Raw genomic sequence first — 23,807 nt, 5'->3', positions numbered from 1 at the left:
TCCTCTGAAGGAGTATGCGTTGATATACATAAACACGAAAGTCTGCAAGCTGTTGTTAACCAACGAGCATGCACAAGTTTCCCAGGTATCTTGTCTGCTAAGTTTTTATCACAGTCTCCTCTTATGACAGATTGGCATATTTCATGCAAGTACTTTTGATCATAACTGAGATCACGGACATTTAAGAATGTAGGCAGTTCTGAAGAAATCTTTTCGAAGCCACACACAGGATATCTTTTACAGTTCACCAATGATCTACCAATAGGATCAGAGAAAGTCTACGGACCAATATTTACACTATCAATTTCTTTTATTAAATGATGAAGTGGTAGTTCAGTGAAATGCAATAAACATGTGCACCACTGTAAGGGCCTCCTAAATGGTTTTCGAGCACTCTAATTACCCCTCCTTTTGACCCAACATTAGTATTAGCTGGTTACTACCATGTTCTGGGAGATCCACATTATTTTCTTGTAATTCGCGGCAGATTGAACTAGCAATATTCTTTGCTGATCCGGTCAAAGAGGAATGGCCGAAAAATGTGTTACCTGGTTCTTCAAGGATACAATAATATTTTTCCATCTTCATATCTCTGTAACTTCCGGACATCACGAGTGTTCGATCTTTCTTCCCAACAAAATAGAAGACACGGGATTTCACTATATTAACAGTCTCTATAGTTCTTACACTTTTACGATTTTTCGCAACCCCATTTTGTATTTTACTTCTGTAAATTGTGTTTTGCGGCTGCTCTGGACTCACAATATTAAAATCTCCCAAAACTTTCAGTAACTAATAACACTAGAGGACTACGTCCTGTTTACTTTCAGTTGAGTCGGATAACCAGCGATAAAATTGTAGTAGTTTTGTTTGTTGTTCTAGTTCTAGGAATAAGTTTCACAGGGAGATAACCCGATTCATATTTTACTTAATGACGTTTCAATTGGTGAAGGAAAATAAATATTGGTCAGGTTCACTTCGCAGTAGATTACTAGTAAACAAGCTTCGAAGTTTCACAACCATCTAAGACAATAACATACCTAAGTAATATGTATGCTATAATTTACTATGTAAAAATGCGCGTCACACTCCATTATTTTCTTGCATTTATTCATGAGGTATCCTTGTCACAAAAATGTAGATCCTATAGAAAATATATCTTTTCGTAGATGGCGTTAGAACCCATGATAAAAAGAAACGTATAACCTCCTTGGGTCCAGCAGTTTTTTGGTAGAAATTTTATGTTCCAATATTATAATTACCCCCGATTGTATACCCTGTTAGCCAATTTTCAGTTATTTTTTCGTATCTTTGTCAGTTGTCCGCTGAGTGCATGTCGACTATAGGCAACATGGGGTCTCAGTGTATACATCATGTATAACACACAGGTCGCCTATTGGTGACACGATCTCCGAGGAGGATTTGTGTAAGTCTGACATGCTCTCCACTACACCAGCTACACTCGTTTTTTGGCATGTCGATAATATTCATTCCAAATCCTTGGACATATGCATGCATTACGCAAGGTTTCAACTTTTATATTTTATACCATTACTGATATACATGGGTTAGAAAAAAATATAAAACGTTTGCAAAAGTGTTAAAATCATACCTAGTATAGTGTGGGGTCTCCTTTTGCGTCCAAAACCGCTTGGATCCGACGTTGAATGGACGTAAACAGCTCCTGAATCGTAGTGTGTGGAACTTTGTACCATTGTTTCTCCAAAACATGCTCCAGTTCATTAAGGGATGCTGGTGGAGCTTAATGAGATTGAATACGCCTTTCTAACTCAGACCATAATGGCTCAATGATGTTCAGATCTGGTGATTGTGGGACCCAGTGAAGGTGCGATAGCTCCTGGTCATGCTCCTTAAACCATGATTTTACCGTTTTTGCAGCGTGACAGGGTGTAAAATCATCTTAGTAGATGCCATCACCCACAGGGAACAATATTTGGGAAATGGGTAGAACCTGGTCCACCCAAATGGCCTCATACGTCTTAGCATTTATCATTCCATGCAAGGCTATGATGGGTCCTGCAGAAAACCACGATATCACTGCCCATATTGTAATAGAACCACCCCCATGCTTTACAGTTGGGAGCAGACAGTCTGTATCATAGGCCTGCGATGGTGTTCTCCATACGTAAACACGACCGGTTGTTAGAAATAAGGTGAAGGGCGACTCATCGGACCACATTACGTGTCTCCACTGCCCATGAGTCCACGCCTTGTGGTCCTTGCACCACTGGATACGCCTCTTCGCATTTACTGCTGTGACCAGGGATTTGGCGATAGCGGCCCTGCCATGAATTTTCATGTTATGAATTTCCCGTCGCACTGGTTCGATGAAACCGGGTTCTGTAGGCCGGAATTGAGTTCAGACGTATTTCTCATTGTAGTGGTCTTCTTTTTAGCTGCTACAATCCGTTTAATGCCCTCCGGTCCCTATCTGACAGGATTGTCTTTCGACCACTGTTGTGCTTTGCAGACGTCGTTTGCTCATGAATTGTGTATGCTCTCGTAACATTGGACACAGTGCCTTTCGATACCCCCACAGTGTTCGCCACTGTTGTCACTGAAGCTCCAAGCAGACGGGCATCAACGATCATGTCTCTCTGGAAGACTGTCAAGTCGCCCATTTTACAGCACCACTTTCACACCACGATACTCACAGGTGAACTGATTACTGCTAACGGAAGAGGAAGATCCACATGATACGTTGAAACCAAAAAGCGATCGGCAACCGCAACACGTGTTGTACAATGCAAGGCCAAACTTACGTGTCCTATATGAAGTGTTTTTACCGTAGATTCTTTTGTCTATCCGTGTATGTTCTCTACATGCCAATTATATATTTGATACATGTAATATGCATATTATTGTCGATCGTGGAGTGAAAAAACGTTTCCTTACAGGCAGACGTGGATAAATTTGGAATGATGTGAGTTCATTTCTGGGATTTATGTTAATCTCTAGAAGTATTTATATTTAAGATGCCCAGAAGTAAATCTTTTAAGTGAATATAAGTCACATGATATAATAAAGTGGCGGAGCACAAATGGAAGAGAACCAAGAATGATTCAGATATACCGGGCTTTGGCTATCAAAGCATAATCTATTATATGAAAGCAAATGTGAGTTTCCGTCTGATCGAATCACACAATAACTGGTGAATAAATTAAAATAGTGAAGTAGCATTATTATCAAACTTATGCCTCCCGAAAATCTTGCGACACTAAATTGGTTAAAATGTTTATCTAAGGGTGTGTATGAGTGATGTTCTATTCGAAAATTGAGTGATGATATGTATAAATAATCATAAAAGGCGAATGTTAGTGTCCAATCCATAATTTTCGGGGTGGCTGACATGAATAGTGGTACTCTTGACACCGTCTAAGTTCAAGTTCAGCCATCATCGTCGTAGGGGTGATTGGTGGGTAAAACTGTATCATTATACTTTCAGTGTGAGGTTAATGGAGTTCAAATTCTTTACTTAAATATATTCTTCTCGTTCAAAAAAGGGCGTTTCAATACCTTAGAGATAATGGAACTTAAACTATATAAAGAAAATGAACAATGAGAAGTAAAGCGAACGAAGTGGATACATAACAATAATTTCTTTCCCTGCCAGGAATGAGTGGAAAATGATAGTAGAATGATGCATTCAACAGCGAAACGAGAACAGTATGTCGACACATCAAGTTTTATTGCTGTTATGTGAAACATTAGAAACAAGCATGAAATAAAAAACAAAATAAATGCTCTAGTTCAATATCTCACGGTTATTCAACTAAGACTGAAGGTGGTATTGATAAAAACAAAATAACTGATGCTATCTGGAAGTGATGGAACGATGAAGTGCGAGAAAATGTTAGAACCCCAAGAAAATTCCAATCCATAATTTTCGGTCAAAATATTAGACTACCACCAAACTCATATGGCCGGTCACAATGCTTTCTATAAATGACCATGTTACTAGAGATGTAGACAACAACACATCTGTATTAAAATTTGGTATAATCACTAAGTGTTGCAATTACGATAATCACCAAGTGTTGCAACTATGACACAGAGTAGCTCATGGATGTCTGCAACAAGCGCTCAAAATTTACCGAAGCTATTGCGATAGTATTGCCATAAATCTGACTAGAATATGGTTCACAGAGAAACCTGGTTTCTCTATGACGGGTGTAGATGCAAAAGTTGCAATCTCCAATTTTTTGAGAAATTGAGTTAGAGGTGGGACTGTATTGTTTAAGTGTCCCCGACCGAACGGTAAAGTCTGTTTGGATCAAAACCTATATCTTCCCATTAAAAACTGAAGGCAAGTTTTTCAAAATTTGCAATCTCCACTACCCGGTGCGGTTCAAAAGTGACACTCTCCACTTCAGTCAATCAGAGGCCCGCTGGAGTCAGACGTTGCCATGGCGACCGTGTCGCTTGCCTGGAATCGTTCCAAACTTCCTCACTATTTTGTGAGTCAACAAGTCTGTACTAGTTCACTGCTTTTTATAAAATTGAAACACTGCTTTCACTCTCGACGAGTATACGAAGGCACCCACGCCGGTCTGACCACAACAGCAATAACAAACCAGAGTGGTGACGACAATAAATCTCTGGTAAAGCTTTGCACACCGGGTTTTTTTTTTTTTGCATTTATTCAAGTAAGGAAGTATCAAAGAACATTGTTTTATGGGCATTCTACAATCACGTGTGCGATGCCTGGGGGCAGTGACATCACAAACAACGAAGGCGGCTTGTAGAAAAGGGTAAATATTTGAACTTTTAAAAAAAAATTGGTGACACATCCCTATTAATCGTAGATACATAGTATGTACCTCGTTGGTTTCGTTATAAAACACAGTTTCCAAATGTAGCACACAGATTTTCCTATTATGTACCAGAAGCAGGAAAATCCCGTCCAAATCGAAAAAAAAAAGTTTTTTAGGAGATGATTGCCCTTTTGTTCCAAATTTCTCCCCTCAGGGACATTTACAGACATATAGAAGTGGTACCGTTGGAAACCTACTCTTATTTAGAACAAAGCAAGATACAAATCATTATCCTAGAGTAAATAGAAATATGCCAGGAACTTTTCCAATGTTTGAACTTTTGTTTTATTTACACGTTCGTTTTCAAAATTTGCAATCTCCAATTTTGGAACAGTAATCACGAAACCTGAGTTATTTTCTCTGGGGAAAATTTATGTTCAACCCTCTAATATTGTTACGATCTACTATGCCAAAAAATCTGTACGTTAAAATCTTATGGGGTTTACGTGTTATCAATTAATCGCTCGTCCTGAAAATTTTGGCCAAGTGGAAATTGTCACTTTTGCATCTACACCCCTCATATACTATCTCTCCTCCCATACCTGCACCGTGATCCGCAATAGATGTTTTATTGGATGGAGATCGGGAGACCGTGGAAGCCAGTTCATGTATATGGGTTTTAGGTGTTCTTGTAGCTATGCCTGGCTACATCTGGATGTATGCATAGCATTGTTGTAGTACATGAATAAAAACTCCTCTTGGTCTGTAAAATTTACACGAAGGAGTAGTCGCAACGTTTCTTGCAGATATCAATAAACTTGGTTGGCCATTCACTACGCTATTGGGATTGCTTCTCCTAGCCCAGCAGCTGTATATAGACCCAAAAAGTTTTTCAATTTTTTCGAAATGCCCTGTCTGCACTGTGTGTTCAATTTTTATTATCAAAATTATATCGTCAATGGCAATGATATTTCTAATTTCCTTTAGAATAAAATAATAAAACATTTGTCGTATGAAGGATCCAAGAATTTAAAACATGTGACACAAGATTTTGATTGGGAGTGAACTATGGTGCTTCAGATTCCTATTCGGCTGTCTTAACTCATTAAATCACGACCATTTCGCCCTAAATGTGATATCATTGATGTCACTATGCAATTTAATTTAATGTGTCCACTTCAAATCTTCTTTGATATTGTTATCTTTTCACAAATTGTTTCATATTTCTGTCTTCCTACATAATATATTCCAACTTTTGTTGCTTCCTCACAAAATATGGTTACTACCAATTTAATTTCCATATTATTCATACCAGCCGTTGCAGGAATGCCCAACATACAAACAAATGTACATCTATTTTCTAGACAGGTAGTACATTAAATTTAACTGATTTCACGAAAATCCCTGTATATTGTTCCATGCCACAAGCGTCACCAATATAATTTGAAAAGGCTTTTCATTACGAGTGAAACTATGATTTGTATCGCTTGTGTAGCGAGGAAAAACTCAATTCCTTATTAATATTTAGTTTTTAAAACTAAATCTCCATAACTAAAGACGCTACTTAGCTGAAACTTTCGGCGTGATGTTCCATATTATCAGGATAGATTTTAAAACGATTCTACAGCTTTCTTCAAGCAGAGATAAAATTCGTGGAAATTATTGATAGTTCAGTAGGGAAACTTCGGAAACAGGAAATTATAACTAAAATTTCATTTTGTTATATCTAATAAGAATGGCATACCGATGAATAGGTACTGGAGTTTAAAAGTTGGTTTAACTACAAATAAAACGAAGTATTTTTTGGCTTCTTCGTGTCTCATTCCTCAACTGGTTTCTCAAAATTTGTGGATCGCAACGGAGAACAATCAATTTTAACTACTATGAGAACTATCGCAAACTAACACGCCAATTTTGCATTGCCTTGACGTAAATCAGTATGGAATTGAGACACTTGGTACAGTTGCTCTGGGAACAAGAAAATGGACTAATATTTAAAAAGATAAACACTACCGAGCAGAAATACTTTCGTTAAGCAGTATATTAAAGCAATTTAAATTTTTAAATACTTACATTAAATGTTTTTAATACTAGTAATATGTTAAAGAAATTTAAACTATTTTAAGAAGCATTAAGAAATTTAACACTTACCGCTGAGAAACATTAACACGATCATTATATATGGAAATAGTGTACTGGCATAAATTAGATATTCTGATGTAGTTAAGTTCTTTAAGTACCCTATAACAATGAGAGTCCACAATATAAAATTATATAAAACTATGTCTCCTCTGACTACTCCCCAATCGTTCCAGGTAGCTTTTTGTATGTGTAGTACATCATTCCTAAGAAAAAACAATATAGAAACATGTTCAATTAGACTGTTGTTCAGTATTCAATTAACTGACATAAAGCATACTTCTGTATATCCGCTAGCGGACGTATCATTTTTAGGTTTATTTTTTTAGCATTTTGGCGATATATAGGAGAGAGTTCCCGATATCGCACCGAGTTCTAAATCGCGCCACCTCTAGTTTAAAAAGAACCGTAGTACTAACATACCATCTGACAGTTAAATTAAGTACTTAAGAATATTTCCATAATTACAGAGTAAAGTGACGACGCACAGTGGGGCGAAAACGCAAAAAGCTGGCCAAAATATGATAACTGTATTCAGATTGAATGAAATTTAGTATTAAGGGGTTATTGAGGTTGCTGATTACGATTCTGCAACTAACGATAAAAAAACATAATGGCGGAATAAAATTTGCAAAAGTCGAAAAAGTCGTAGAAATGTTCTCAAAAGTGGCGATAAAGGGGTTATTAAGGTTGCTGATTACGATTCTGCAGCTAAAGTTGAAAAAACAAAATGGCGGGTCCAAAATGGCGGAATAACAAGAATGTCAACATACTTCGTAATTTTTACAATGTATCTTTAAAAACATTCACTTTTTTCCCATATTTTGATGAACAATTACTTGTTACTTACGTTCTTATTTATTAGAAATGTATTATTACTTAAATGACACAAATTATTGGTATTTGATTCGGTTATGATAACTGCAACGGCTTGTCACTGTAACATTAATGAGCAATAATTAACATCAACACGCTTCGTAATTGGCACGTTTTGGCAGCTACGTTTTTGTCGACTGCATTAATTAATTTTCAGACTACCATTCTACAAAACATGAACGTGGTGCACGAGGGTGCACATAATGTTTTCAACGCTTTAAGTTAATAAAATATATAAACAATGTGGAAATTTTGCCTGACTTGCGATTCAAATTATAAATTATTATATTATTATTATTAATTTTTCACTTCATACACTTATTCTACTTACCAGTACGATCTAGGAAAACTTTACAGATTTAAAAACTATCAACGCGTTCGAAAGTTACAACCGGTTGGACGCGTCGCAATTCTTCTATTGTTCTCTACGCATTTAACCTGCTGAAGGGTCTACTTAAGATATCTTCAGGTAGTCGGAATAAAGTAAAAACCCTATTCTATTTATGGATTTGGGTCCTTCTAACATCACTCTAGCCAACTACATTAAAAAATTCCTATATTACTAACTTTCGTTTTTTTTTTTACTTTTGGCCTACTTTTCGCCCCACTGTGCGACGTTCAGTAAGTTATGTGTGTGTGCAGTTGCAGTACAATATAATTGGAGTATTCCTTACTAATTTTCGGGATTAAGGTACGAGAATTAGCTTATGTGTCAATAAGTAGTAATAAACAAAATACTATTAATATTATAATGACAAGCTCAAGTTATTCTTGTTTAATTTGTGAGGCATATAAATATTATATATACATTTTTAAATGGTGTAGTTTCCCAAATCGCACTACTACCGTGTGTCCGAAATCGCACGAGTGCGATTTTGGCTCCCGTGATGAATTGTTTTTCCTGATTTCTTTCTCGTTACATCTTACGAAGGTGGACACATGTCAATATGGAAAATGGTTTCCAAAGTCTTTGAATCCTGCTTTGAACAACTATAAAAAATAAAGTGACGCTGCCCAGCCCAATAGCAGGACGAAATAGAATTACCAACATGCAATGACAAAGAACAGAAGTAGGTATTCATCAAGTCCTTACAAAAAACATCTTGAATAATGACGGCAAAGGCAATCAAGAGTATCCAAACGTGTGGAGAAATCTAATATTTCTGAACCGTCAGCTAGGTCTGCATCTGCTTCAGGAAACCATAACACCAAAAAGTGTATTCGAAAAGACGATACATCCAAATCACGATACTCCTAACTACACATTCGCAGTGTTTCAAATGTGCCTTTTGAAATCTATGAACAAGATTGGTTTTGCGTCCTTTGTCAACAAAATTTAATCGAAGATATGGTACAGAGCGTTTTTTGTAAAGTCTGGATACATGAGTCTTGTGTGAGTGATTCAGATGAACGTGCATTCCAATATGATTTTTGTGCACATAAGGTGTAGCTGTCTGTGTTCCATAAATATAGATACAAGGATTATGATAAATATTGCTCTTTGGATCAACAATATGGATATTTTTTCTTTAATGATATCTTCTTCCTCGTATTAATAATACTGAGATAAAAGAATGTGATATATCATAGAAATATGAATTTGTTTTACTTGTAGGTTGCATTTCTACTTAGCTTATTTCTAAGGTGTTATTTCTATGCTCGGTTATATACATTGCAGTATTTTTTCTCTTTAAAGATGTATTATACGTCATCTTAATATAATATAAATAAAATAATGCGATATTCCATGGAAATGATAATTTGTTTTACCCATATGCATTACTGTAAAATTTTCATATATTAAAATGGCGGTGCGATTTTGGCTTCACATAGTGCAATTTGGGAAGCCTGTAGGGTAAGTCATACCAATCGCAGGCTTCTAAAATATCATCATTTTTTATCATGATTATGATAAGATATCGTTATGAAATCAGTGTGAAAGAATTGGAAAACTATAAAGTTCAATACGATCAAAAAATCATTTTAAATTTCTTCAAAGGTTTCGAATTAAAACCATTAATGTAAATAGTTGTGCGATTTCACCTACTCTACCCTAAGACTTACAGCTTAATATTATTACTGTAAATGTGGACTCCAAATCAGAGCCCTGCACGGGCCGGGCGCGCCCAGTTCGGCCCGGAATGTGCCCGGCAGGGTCCTGCCTTTTCAAACTGACCTAACCTAACCGGATCGAAATCTGAAAGACGGATCGGAAACTAATGTTAGCCTATGCCAATCGTAATGTGTTTGGGAAACTGACTCTTTATTCAAGACTGCAAAGTACTGTAATACTAATACTATTACTACTCTTACTACTAATACTACTACTTCTAATATTACTACTACGACCACTGCTAATACTACTACAACTGCTACGACTTTGCGTCAGAGTTGACATGTCTGGTGGTGCCGAATTTACCTTCTAAGTACAAAAAAGGGAGAAATACTAGTTACTATGGCCGGTCTGCGTACAATGTGGACCGATGCTTGATTTACGAGGGACAACGGTAGCTCATTAGGAAAAGCACTCACATCTGGTGCTAGAGGTCGTCGGATCAATCCCTGCTCATGCTATGTGAGCTTTCTGGTAGGCAAACACCGTATGAACACAAACACCGACAAACATGAACCTGTGATTGTGGGGCAGTGATAGAGCGCTTACTTCTGGTACATGGGGCTCCTTGTACCGTACAAGTAAATGTAGTGAACAACATCGTGTTCGTGGGTTTTCTCAGGGTGCTCCCATTTCCTCCCGCACTCTTATTTAATCAATTCTTCCATCATCATTCATTTTCTTCATTCATCGTCTCACTTAGTCTGAAGGGCATAATCATGAGACGTTAAACTGAAAGAACCTATGATAGGGTGCGACAAGAACCTTATTAAGTATGTTTTGGATTTTAAAATGTCGCAATTTATGTCGAAAAACTTTCAACAAAACGAAAAATCTCCATCCAAACTGACTATATTTTAACGAAACTTGGAAGAAATGTATTCCACAACATGTAGTAGAGATTCGGTACGCTCTTAACGTTTTTAAAATTTCACTTCGAACGAAATCTTGTCCTATTCATTGTCTTTTACAGTAATTAATACTATTTTATTTCCTGCGAAATCCAACCCGACAAGGAAACGAACACGGGAAATTCGACGACAGAAACGGGCATATTCCTCAGTACAGCTCGAATACACGATCGTAAGCGGATGCCCAATATCACTTTTCAATTATTTATTTACCTGTTTATATTTAGATTACTCGGCTATTGCAATGGTTTCTACTTAACTGCGACGAATACTGATAAACGGAACTCATAATAATAGCTTTCATCATTATGGCAGGGGAGAGTTGCAAAAGTTAGGACGGCTTATAAAATGGGACGTTGACAACACTGCTCTACTAAGCGCGTTGCATGACGCGCTCCGAATGCTAGTGTGCAGAGGTTGTATGAAGAAGTGGCACGACTATAGTTGTGAGCAGTGTTGCCAACAACATCTCAAGAAAAAAGGCTAGATTGCCTTCAAAAGTAAGCATTTTTAGGTAAAAAAAATGGGTAGATTTATGACTACTAACCTATAACTTAGTTTCTAAATTTTAAACCCCCCTTTTTATGTGTGTAGCCTATAAGTGAGTTATAGTAAAATTTGGAATGCTTAATTTTATTTACTGAATACTTGCAAGTAACATATATGACTGTAAATTACAATAAAATTCATCAACAAATCACCTGATTTGAGAAAGTCAACAGCCATAATTATCAGTCGAATTGAAATAAGTTATCATAGATGTCACCGCTAGTGATGGGCAAAATGATTCATTTCGAAGAATCGATTCATTTACTCTGATTCACTGAAATGATTCGATCATTTAATTCGTTGATATGAATTGGTTGTCAGCGCGCATTCCCTTTGCGCAAGTGAGTTGGTTGGGAATGATTCGCTCATTGAATCAGTTAGGTTTCCGCGCATCTATTTTGAGCAGATGAATTATTCGATCATATGAATTGAGTGGGAATTATTCGATCATATGAATCGCTTAGGCTATTGCACTTCTTTTCTGCGCAACTTAATGAATTCCTTGTGAGGAAGTACAACCTCGTGTATCATCTTTGCAACATGACACGGCCAGCCCCAGCGTTGCATTGGGGTGAGTGCGTGGTAGCTCGGCTGTTATGAAGTTTCAATAATATAGGGTCTTATGAATAAAGTGGAGCAAGGTGAGCATGCTCCAGTATTTGTGGAGTTTACTCCTTTTGGTATGAATAAAGAGGAGCAAAGAGAGCATGCTCAGGGAGAGGTTACTCAGTGCTGGAGCATGGTCTGAAAACTATCGAGCATGCTCACATTTCATATGAATAAAAAACGAGTTCGTTCTCGCACTTCGGAGTACTGTCTCCAAAAATCTGGAGTCACCTCATTAGCTGACTCAAGCCGTGCAGTGAAGGTGTGTTGTGAAAATGGCTGCATTCATGAATTTACAACGATGTAAAATATACAAGGAGCGCAGAAACACGTGGGAAGTGGACTATAAAACTCTGTATCGCTTTGATCAAGAAAACGTGAAGTGGTTTTCCTAGGTGCAACAAATGAAACTAGAGGCGGGGCACTTACTAACGAACAGAGAATACGAATTTTTTTGAGATATTTGAGTGATCCAGGGTTTCAAAGTGGGAAGGGGAGGGAGGATATAGGTGTGGATTAGAGTATGGTGTTCGTGACATTTGCAAATGTTCTAGACAAAATAATCGAAAAGGCTCCCCTGTGGATAAAGTTCCCAACAACTGTTGCTGAACAGTAGACAGAAATGAATAAGTGGCACAAAAATATACAATTTTCCCTTTGCCATCGGGGTCATCGATTGCACACATGTGGAAATTAAACGACCTCATGTACACGCGGAGGAGTACATAAATCGTAAAGGACGTTTCACCTTGAATGTTCAAGCCACTTGTAATTGTAACGAGGAATTCACGAGCGTTGATGCTTCCTGGCCAGGTTCGGTGCACGACTCCCGAATATGGATGAATTCAGCTGTTCGTGTGCTCATGACAGAAAACAGGTCAGGAGCCTTGCTCCTGGGCGATTCTGGATACGCCATTGCTCCTTGGCTTATGACTCCTTTCCAAAATCCAGCTACAGAAGGAGAAAGAGAATTCAACAACTGCTTCAAAGGAGAACGAGTTATAATAGAAAGATGCTTCGTCAAGTCAAGCAGCGATTCCCTATACTGGAAAATAAAATACGATTGGCGACCAACAAAAGTGCCTTCGGTGATTCTAGCCTGCTTTGTCCTTCATAATGTGGCTAAATATCTGAAAGACAGCGAGTTTTACATTGTTGAGAGAGCGTTTGAAGACTATGACGACATGGAAGAGGATAACGAGGGCATCCCGCGCGTGAGACAACGGGGGCACCAAAGGAGAAATGAAATTGCCATTGCCAGGATGATAGTTGGTCATTAAAATGTAAGAACTTTCATGAAAAGTACAGTTTATTTACAGTAGTAGTTTGTCAAATACTTGATATAAAATATTCATGTTATACTACAGACCTAGTAATCCTTATAAATCTTATAGCATCTATGAGGTTTTATAGAAAAGTTCAACACAAATTTCTTGAAATAAATGTCTCTCTCTCTCTCTGTCTTTTTTTTTTTTTTTTTTTTTTTTTTTTTGTTTCGTTTATGTCTGTTGACACTTCTTAAAATAAATGACAATACATGCTATTCTTTTAAAAATAATATAGCAGAAATAAGTGCAGTTGCAGACTGCTTGCTTCGTCGTCCCAGCGCGGAGTGGAGCAACCTCTATGAGCATGCTCGGCTTCTGCAAGAGTAAGCTCTCAAAACTATTGATAGTTTTTATTCATACGAAATTTTTAGAGTTTGCTCACGAATAGAGCATGCTCACCTCAAGTGAGCAGAGTCTAGGCTTCATTTTATTCATACCACCCATAGTGTTGCTCAACTCCCATTGTTGTTATTTTTGCATCCTGTTTTCATATTAGGGCTTGAGGCAAAAACTAAAACTGTTGCAATCTCCACGTTTTTTCTGCCAATTTCAGTTCTCGAGGAAATACTTTGTTGAAATATAATTCATAAGATTTTCACGGGATACGAGCAGTTTTAACAATTTATTTTCAACTTCTTATTGTCGTACATATTAATATGGGGAAAAATATAGAGCCCTAAAGTGCAATGTATAGGCTACATTGATGTGTTTGGTTTTAAATACAAAAAGTAGGCATCTACTATGCAATGAGTCCGTAGTACCATATTCATTTCTGGTGCATATTATTTTCCCAGGTTATGTACACTTTGTAAAGTACACATTATGTTAATGAATTTCTTTTGTTGTTATAAGTCTTACAGTTTTTCACTATAGGCTAAAAAAGAGGTGGATGATTAATTAAAGTAAATTGTTATCTCGCAATCCATTCTATTCTAACCTGAGGTCACCGTGACTCACTTATAAAGCTGTTACCTCCGGTGTGTGGGGTTCCTGGTTTAATCCATTGCTAAATAAGTTTGTGGTGTACATCATGATGTCCATGGGTTTTGTCGGGGTACTCCAGTTTCCTCTCATACTCTCATTCCACCTATTCCATCATCATTAACTTGCCTTAATCATTGGTTTCCTTAGGTTAGTGGACATAAACGTGGAATGTTAAACTGCAAGATTTCTATTTTATCTTATTATATTCTAAACTATGTTCTATTTTATTCTTGACTGGCAAAAAATAATGATCTTTTTGAATTCTTTTGAGCTAAAGAAGAAACGGAGTTAACACATCAACATATATTTAATATTATTGTGATCATTTTATAAGACATTGAGTAAGCACGGAATAAAATGAAATGTTAAAAACTTTTACGTTCCATGGTTATCTTCCTCTAGACTAAAGGAAACGATGATGATGAGAATGAATGAAATGGTGAAATGAAGAAAGTGAGCGAAAACGGGAGAACTCAGAGAAAACCCACACATATGGTGTTTGTCCACCATAAAGCCTATTTGGCGTAAATAGGAGAAAATTACCACCTCTGGGGATAATTCTTAGCCTCGGGGTATTTTCTCCTCGCCTACCCCTGAAATCATCACTGTTCGTCTATATTCTTAAGAGAAAATCATTAGTTAGTTAAATTTGAGTTGAGTTGATTTTGAGCTTAACGTCCCATTCAGCAGCGCGGCTATATAAGGACGTGGACCTACTGATTAACATGGAATCCAAACCACATGAGCTCTTGCCGGGAATCGATCCCGGGTCTCCCACATCGTCTTGTTTACATGGAAGCTCAGAAAACCATTTGTATCTGTACGTCCATTTCAATACTAGTAAAGTGAAAAATAGGTACTACTAAGCAAGGGCGCCGATTTCTCTGTAACTTCGGGGGGGGGGCATTAAAGTGTGTTTGGTTGCAGACAAGGGTCTAAAGGATTTTAAGACTAATTAAAATTATGCCAAATGTTGAATATTCATGAAAATACATTTGAGCATTCAGGGGGTCCGGGCCCCCCAGAATCGGCACCCTTGCCACTAAGCTCTGTTGCATGTGGACAAGTGTTTCTACTGAAAGATGCAATCCATTATCTTCCCAGAAAGAAGCTACGTTCGTCTTTCTATACATTTATATAAATTTGTGAAGTCCATTATGTACAGTACAAATAGTTTACAGTGCACTTTTTCTGTGTAAATATTGTATTTAGATTGAGTATAATATAGTTCTTTGAGCTGATTATGAAACATTAAAATTGACCCTTTTGGCTAGTGCAGTTGAAAGTGATGGTAATAGCTTTATCCAATGTACGTACAGTATCTTGACAATATAGATAACTAGCAGCGTTCACCCCGCTTCGCTGCGGTCACCCCGGAACGCAATAAACTTTGTTACTTAGATAATTTTTACTTTTTCGCTTTCAAGTGATATGATAAAAAACATAGAAGATTGCAGTAAATCTTAACATTATATCGCCTGTCATTTATGTTAACCCGCCCCGCTTCGCTGCGGTCATCCCGGTGCTGGCATATTCTAAAAGTGTCTGTAAAAATAAGCAAATCAATTAAAAAATTTTAAACAGAAGATTCAAGCTATTTTCCGCTGTATATCGCCTGTCATTTATGTTAACCCGCCGAGTGACACGGTCATGCGGGTTGCATATAAATACGTTTATTTTTACCTATGATGAACTAATAACAAAGGATTTGTACGTTATGGACACTTGAATGGTCAATTATCTCAAGACACTGGTAATTAAAAATTAAAGTGATATGATAAAAAACATCTAGGGTCCAAATCCTAATAACCCCCCAAAAATGAAAGAAATTGGTTCAGCCGTATTAGCGTGATGAGCGGACAAAGGATTTTGTACGTTCTCTTTTATATATATAGAATTGATCTTCAAGAGTATGCTGAAACTAACTACGAAATCGTATTACATCTAATTGAGCAACAGTGTCAGTACTTCTCGACGAGAAGAAACCAACAGAAACGTTTATTTTGAAAGTAATCTGCTTCCAACAACACGGCTTCCTCTCTTCGCAAGAAGCAACCCTACCACGCAGGAAGAAAAGAAACGCACGCATCTACGAAAGCAGGAAGAAAAAGGGTGCGTACGGTTTTCTTTCTTTTACCAATCCCCATGAACTGCAAGCGCATTTGCAGAAGCAACCCTACCAATTCTCTCACACAAGCTGGTACTTTGTGATTCTCAATTCATTTCGATCACGGCAAGCAATTCAGTGAAAAGTACAAATGATTCATTGGAAGAATCCATTCATTTCTGGCAAGAATCATAATTCATTTGATTCACGCCATGATTCGTTCCTAATGATCGAATCGTTCATGATCGACACAACACTAGTCACCGCCACTAGAGCGATAGATCGTACCTCTATGAGCCTTTATGTCGCACTTGCAAATAATCCTGAATTCATTTCCCACGATCCATTGTTTTCGAAACCTCTGTTGATACTGAGGTGGTATTTTTTTATTTACACATAAAAAAAATCTGCAATATACAAACTGTATTAACAAAAAATAAATGTTTAGGCCTACAACTTATTAATTATTGTATTCAAAATTTACAGAAAATAAAATTCGCATTTAATTTTCATTTCCAAATTTTCATTACAAACTCCAATTCAGGAAATTCTCATTACAAACTAAAGCAAAAATGAGTTGTAAGTTACCGTGTAGAAACTTGCCGGAAAATTTCAAAGAACAATTGCCCCATCTCGAACTCGTATTCTTGGATTCAACAGAAAAAGTGTAGATAAATTTTTTGACTTATTAAAAAATATGTAACGGACATGAATATACTGTTGGTAATATCGACAACTGAGATGTAACAGGCATGAAAACTGTATACCCGTCGAAGGTGCTGGGTAAGAAGGGAAAGAAACACGTGGGTGGTATTACTACTGCTGAGAGAGGGAGAAATGTAACTGTTCTAGTAGTGTCAATACGTGTGGCGGAAATGTTCCACCGACATTTTTTCGCAAGAAAAAGGGAGCAGCCAATATTATTAGACAAAGTTCTGCATGTTCGATTCAGTTAGTAAGAACGGACGGATCACTGTAGAATTATTCTTTGCAAACATCGAGCATTAAGCTACTCATGTTCAATCATCATAACATAATCCTGTACTGCTGACTGTAGACGGGCACACGTCTCACATTTCACATCTAGCCACATCAGGTTTTGCTTCTTATAACGGAATCGTTCTTCTCATCCCGCTCCCATATTGTTCTCACAAAGTGAATCCGGTAGATGTTTCAATTTTCGCCTCATTGGAGAAGCACTACCATCAGGCTGTTCAAATGTGGCTAGGTCAACATCTTGGTAGATAATTCACAGACCATCAACTGGTAGAAGCTTTCAATATCGCATATGGCAAGGCAGTTACCGTAGCCAATGCAGCAAATGGCTTAAGGGAAAAAGGATATTTGGCCTATTGATTGTACTGTTTTCGCATACAGTGATTTCCTTGCACTTTTAGATGAAAATTCGTGTAGTAGCTCTACTAACATTTCAGAGAGGGAATTCAGCAACGACCCTTTTCAAAACCCACAATCACTTCATGAAGGCAGCTTTACTGCGACGTAGTCTACAAGTAACGCGGTTGAGATAGTGTGGACATCACAAGAAGTACATAATATTGAACTACCATCCACACTCAAGTGCTTTAGCCCTACGCCTGAATCGTCACATGTCAGCGTTGAGCAGACAAGTTCTTTTCCAAACTATTTCCAAGTTACAGGAACAGTTACAGAGGATTGTTCGTAGAAAGAAAATGATGTAAAAGTATTAACTGCATCATTGTACAGAATCAGTCTCCGTGCCAAAACATCACTACCACCTACACGTGCGTGTAAACTAACATCTACTTCATAACACATCGCATAATACGAAAAAGAAATATTACCTTTCATGAAGTTTCGTCTGAAGATATTCCTTGTAGACGCAACGGAAGTAACAAATTTGACACATCCGTCGAATGGTCTTGTTTAGTGTGTAGCAAACCGTACAGTACTTCAACAGAAGAATGAATTCAATGCTTGGAATGTGAAGGTTAATCACACTTACAGTGTTCTACTGTAGTGCAATTGCTGACGTTTACATTTGTGTAGAGTGCGACGACGCGGTTTAAACGGCGAGTCCCATCTTAAGACATGTTCTGTCCCAACTTACACGACCTACTTCATAAGATGGGACATTTGCATACTTCGTTTCATTTTATGGTTTTGCACATTTGTTATTTCTTTGGTACTAAAATATTTATATGCCTTTGAGTACAATGTCCAATGTATCCAATGAGCACATTTGTCTTCATATTTTGTAGTAGTATCTGTAAACTAAATATGAATTCCAAAAGTGTCCCAACTTATGCAACTCTCCCCTATGTCACTTTCTGTTCCTACCCTGATTCTTTGATAATTACTTTGTTTAATCGAATGTGATATTCTTTACATTGTATGCTTAAAACATTCAGCATTCAGAAATGTGTCGTATTAGTTTGAACACTATTCTGTCCAAAATATATTTTTACAAAGTTAACGTGCACAGTGTCTTATGTTCGAGGGGCCGCGGTGGCTCAGTGGTAGAGCGTTCACCTCTGGTGCTTGGGGTCCCGGGTTCGATCTCAGCCCCTGCCAAGTGAACTTTGTGGTGGACAAACACCGTGTGCGTGGGTTTTCTCGGGGTTCTCCCGTTTCCTCCCACTTTCTTCATTCCACCATTTCATTCATTACTCATCATCACCGTCTCCTTTAGCCTAACCGGCATAACCGTAGGACGTAAAACTCAAGGATTTATTTGTCTTATGTTCGATTCGTGCTGAGAGAGCACTGAATGCATTATAGTGGTTTCGATGAATTTACAGCTTAAACTGTGGTCTACGTCTCATACGTTCTCGGTGTTGAAATCAGACACTAACTTGCTCAGCTGCAAGATTACTAAAATACATTTGCATATTCTGACAACACTGATTATTTTGCGTGTGTATAGTTTCGCACTTCAGGTCATGATAGTCCTATTTGGAACTACTCCAAGCAGAAATCATCAATTGATGTAATCTATCAATATGATGTTTTTTAGTTTCTCCTCATCATGCTTTGTTTTGTCCAAATATTTTCTTCACTGAACAAAAGATCACGAAAAACAAAAGAATAAATATAGACCTATTAATACATAATCACGAATTCAGTTGCATCTCTGGTGTATAAATATTCCTGATATATGACTTTTTTTTTTCCTTTCTCGTTTTCTGTTTTCAATTTAAAATGCCAAATTTAGTAGATCACTGATATTGGCAATACTTTTCAATCTATGTACTATCCTTCATTCGAATTTCTCAATGAGCTCCTTCATGGTTAGCGTACGCGCCTTTGGCGTGGGAGACCAGGATTCGATTCCTGGCGGAAGCTCATGTAGTTCGGATTCCAAGCTAATCAGTAGGTCTCGAACCATATATCCTAACTGATGAAAGGGACGTTAAACTTCAAATCAACTCAACTCGAATTTTTCAATCTTCTCTGTAAAAATAATTGATTACACAGAATGCAGTTTGAAACGAAGATAATTGAATCACTAATTGGAATAAGTACATATTTTTACGATTTTAAACTGAGATAGTAGATGTATTCCTTTGAGATAGCTACATCGTTGAGTAGAAAACAGGAATACTTGCGCAACTCTATATGACCAATATAGAAGGCGAAATTTCTCGCTGATTAGGAAAACGGAATAATTAAGTTTCTTAGTTCCTTCTTCAAATCACTGCAGGACACCATCACAACTGTGAGGCTGTGTGTAAATAGACAGCCACTAGAGCTCTCTCCTGTCATTACTTCCGTTTGTCTGTCAGGTTTGTTCAGTGGAATGCAGCCAAAAGCATTTATGGTGTGAGCTTTGACCAACAATGTTACGTGGCTTGTGCCTAACCGCCTAGACTTAGTCCTCTTTCACGAGACTTGTGCGTGTAGAACTGTGGTAATAGTGTGTAGATTATGTGTGGCAATGTCAAGTGATGACGAACTTGGCCCAGCGCCATCTAAACGAAAGAAAGGGGTGAGAAATAGAGCGAACTATGTAAAAGAAATATGAAAAACAGCAAGGATGAAGCGCCACGAATACATAAATAGTAAAGGTAAGATTATTCCTGCTAAGACAAGTGGTTCAAATTGTAACTGTCAGAAGATATGTTGCAACTCGTTTTCCCAAGAAGAGAACAACGTCCTATTTTCCTTATATTCAAATAGAACAAAAAATTAAACAAGATACATTTCTCATGGGGAATAATGAGTGATTTGATGTATAAAGGCCAAAAGCAAATGCAAACAGTAAAAAGAAACAACATTCTTCATTCAAGTATTTTGTAATGAAAGACACGGAGCGAGTGAACGTCTGCCGTAAGGCGTTTCTTAGCTTGTACGCTGTAAGTAACAAATTTGCTTGCCAACAATGAACCTCAGTAAGACAAATGTGATAAACACTACAATACAGGTAATCTGTTGCAACTGGACGCAATAGCACAGATTGATGAACACACTCAAATGTATCCAACGAAAATAGCTCATTACATGGGTAAATCTGTAACGTACCCAGATAGCACCTTAAGAGTAAAGATGCATGAATTGTTTCCCGACAAGCACTCTCAATGGAAAGATACCGTGAAATATGAATATTATCTTAAATATTACAACACCAACTATGGCTTCAAATTTGGTAGACCGCAAGTGGACGTATGTTCAACTTGTGAAGCGTTGAATACTAAAGTCATATCTCATCTTTTGAACGGCATGGCAAAACGATGTGCTGCGGCCGAGCTGATTGTTCACAAACGAAGGGTTAGTAAATTCTAGAACAAGTTGAGCAAAATCAAAGAACTCAGCAAAGAAAACGCAAATGTTGATGGTTTAGCATTGGGTTACATGCAAAACCTATATATACATTTCATCCCTGTACAAGAAATGTTTAATTTGCGAAAATTGTGGCATTACGTTTTTGTCATTTATAATATCTCTACAAACCAATCTGTTATCTACACTTATCATTAAGGCCTAGGTTGCAAAGGACGTTCATTGCACATTATATAGAGAACTTTATGCCCCAACCAGTGACAGATTTGTATATTTTCAGTGATGCATATAGCGGTCAAAACCGCAATCATACAATGACAAGATTGCTTTCCAGGCTGACCGTGTCAAAGCGTTTCACAACTATACGGCAATATTTTCCTGCCAGAGAATTTTTTTTACCATGTGACAGAAATTTCGCTGTAATCAAACGAGAACTCACATGATACGATCGCATTTATTTACCAGTACATTACAACCTACGATTGCGAATGCAGGAAAGGCTGATACTCCATTTCAGGTTTACGAGGTTATCAATGAAGAGATCTTCGATTTTAACCTTTTTCCGGGCCGTGGGAAGATATCTTCCCAAAATCATAGTGTCAAAAGTGCATTATTTAGGTTGGTGGGAATAGCATTTCCCACTTGGTTATCGTGCAGTAAGGCAGTTCGAAAATGACTATTTTGAAGAACAAATGCGTGCTTCTGCTGACGTGATTAGCACGCACGTTAGTGCTCACTACATGGCGTGTAAATAGTAAGCACTTTTTATTGATTTCTGTTTCCATGCAATTCGATCCATACCCATTAGCATCGGGAGGGGAGGGCAAGTGGAGGCATTTACCCTCCCCTGAAAATTGAAATACATGCATTACAGCCAGAAAATAATACGAAATAATAAGTAAAAAAATCTTCATTCTTCTACTGTGGGAAAAACCCCCGCTTTAAATTAGGCTCGTGGGAAGAATACTTCCCACCCCATAATCTATGGGAAATACATAGAATAAATGGAATCCACCAACATAATTATTCATATTCGCCTGGTGGAGATCTTATTTTAATAGGCATAACACGGCATCATATCTACAAAGAAACGGCCCGGAAAAGGGTTAAACATTGGTGGCAACCGTTTTACAAGAAAACTCCAGATAGCATTGTGGACAAAACAGTGAAATAGCAAACAAGTAAATACAGACACTTTGTTTATAAAACAGAATCTAAAACTTATGTGCAAGCTCATGAGTTTATCAATAGACTAAGAACTGATATTTTTCGATTCCTCAAAAGTAATATCACAAACGTTTCACTGCCAACATCAAAGGAATACGATGGGCAAGTCCCGATCAGTCAGAAGAAGATCAACAATGTTTCACAAATTATAAAATATATACCTGACCCATACAAAGAGTTTTATAGGATGATTTGTCCATGAAAGACTACTGACCAAGAAACTGTAGAAGACGAAGATTTAGACGACTAAGACTCTTTGTAAAACCATTCTACTCTGACAACGTATTTTGCTACGTATTTTGTTCAGTGGTCTATTGTATTACGTTTCTTGCTGTACGAATAACATGTACTGAATAGAAAAACGAACGGTGACAATAAAAGTGTTCGAAACCTAACACGTGTGATAGTTCGGATATACATAACCAAGATTAGCATACAACATTGAACTCAGCATGAATATTTTCATAGTTTTCTATCATCAACTGCACATTACATACCATACACACAAGTACAATTGCGTCCAACTCTAATTGATCGGAAAAATGGAATATATTTTCCATTTTTAAGCTTTTCTAACCAATTGCAGTGCTGCAATATAAGGTTCTTATTCTTGTCTTAGTGTTTGTTGGTTGTTTTGCTACAGGTAATCAATTAGACACTTTTTGAAACAAATGCAAATAACGCCTCGCGATTTTTTTTTTTTTTTTTGCGTTTTTGAAAAGTTAGGTCTGGTGCACTTATTCCCCTTTTCCAATCAGCGATTCAATTGCAAAATAACCATAGGAAGTTAAAGAACTGTTCGTTATGATTGTTTTACAGTCTTTACTAACTTGAAGAATAGTGTCAACTAATAAATAAGAGGAATGATTAGAAAAAAGATTACAAAGCTTATTACGGCTCATGTGCGAGATACAGGTGGAAGATCAAAACACTTGATGATAGAGGGCATTCAACACACTGAATGCCGTTCATATAAAAGTACCACCGAGTCTGAAAAGGAGGATGAACTGTTGGAAGGACAGGAGAAATCTAATCTTAAGAAAATGTTTGGAGATAATGTGTCTGATATTCCCGACACATTCCCGAAACTGTAACAATGTTATTTATTACAAGTGATTTACTTTGATCAGATTTTAGTTTCAATTAAGGTCAACATTAGTCCTTCATATAATCACCATTTCTGTCCAAGCACTTATTTCAACGATAGATGAAGTTTTCATACCATTCAAAAAAATCCGTGTCAAATCCTTGTAACAACCGTGAGGAAACAGTTTTGATAAAATCACACATCAAATAGTAATTAAGATCAGCCATGTTCTGATTTAGAGAAGAAGAAGAGGCGAAAGTCACTGTGGATTAAGTCAGGCCTGCGGGGAGTTATCTAGTCAATCGCAGAGTAAATACTGAACACACTCAACAGTTTGGTGTGCTGAA

The 23,807-nt window shown here is 37.3% G+C and overlaps 1 protein-coding gene across 1 annotated transcript in view; it reads right to left on the bottom strand.

Moving 5' to 3' along the window:
- Positions 1–23,807, bottom strand: part of LOC145684700 (sodium- and chloride-dependent glycine transporter 2-like) — a 290,540-nt gene that overhangs the window by 231,707 nt on the left and 35,026 nt on the right. The window contains exon 2 of the mRNA XM_081757078.1: positions 6,927–7,120. Coding sequence (XP_081613204.1) covers positions 6,927–7,120 — 194 coding nt within the window. The remainder of the gene's footprint in view (positions 1–6,926; positions 7,121–23,807) is intronic.

Source organism: Thermobia domestica, chromosome 5, assembly GCF_964235325.1.
Source record: "Thermobia domestica chromosome 5, izTheDome1.hap1.1, whole genome shotgun sequence".
NCBI lineage: Eukaryota > Metazoa > Arthropoda > Insecta > Zygentoma > Lepismatidae > Thermobia > Thermobia domestica.
Note: the sequence above shows the minus strand (reverse complement) of the source record. Positions and strands in the feature narration are given on the sequence as shown.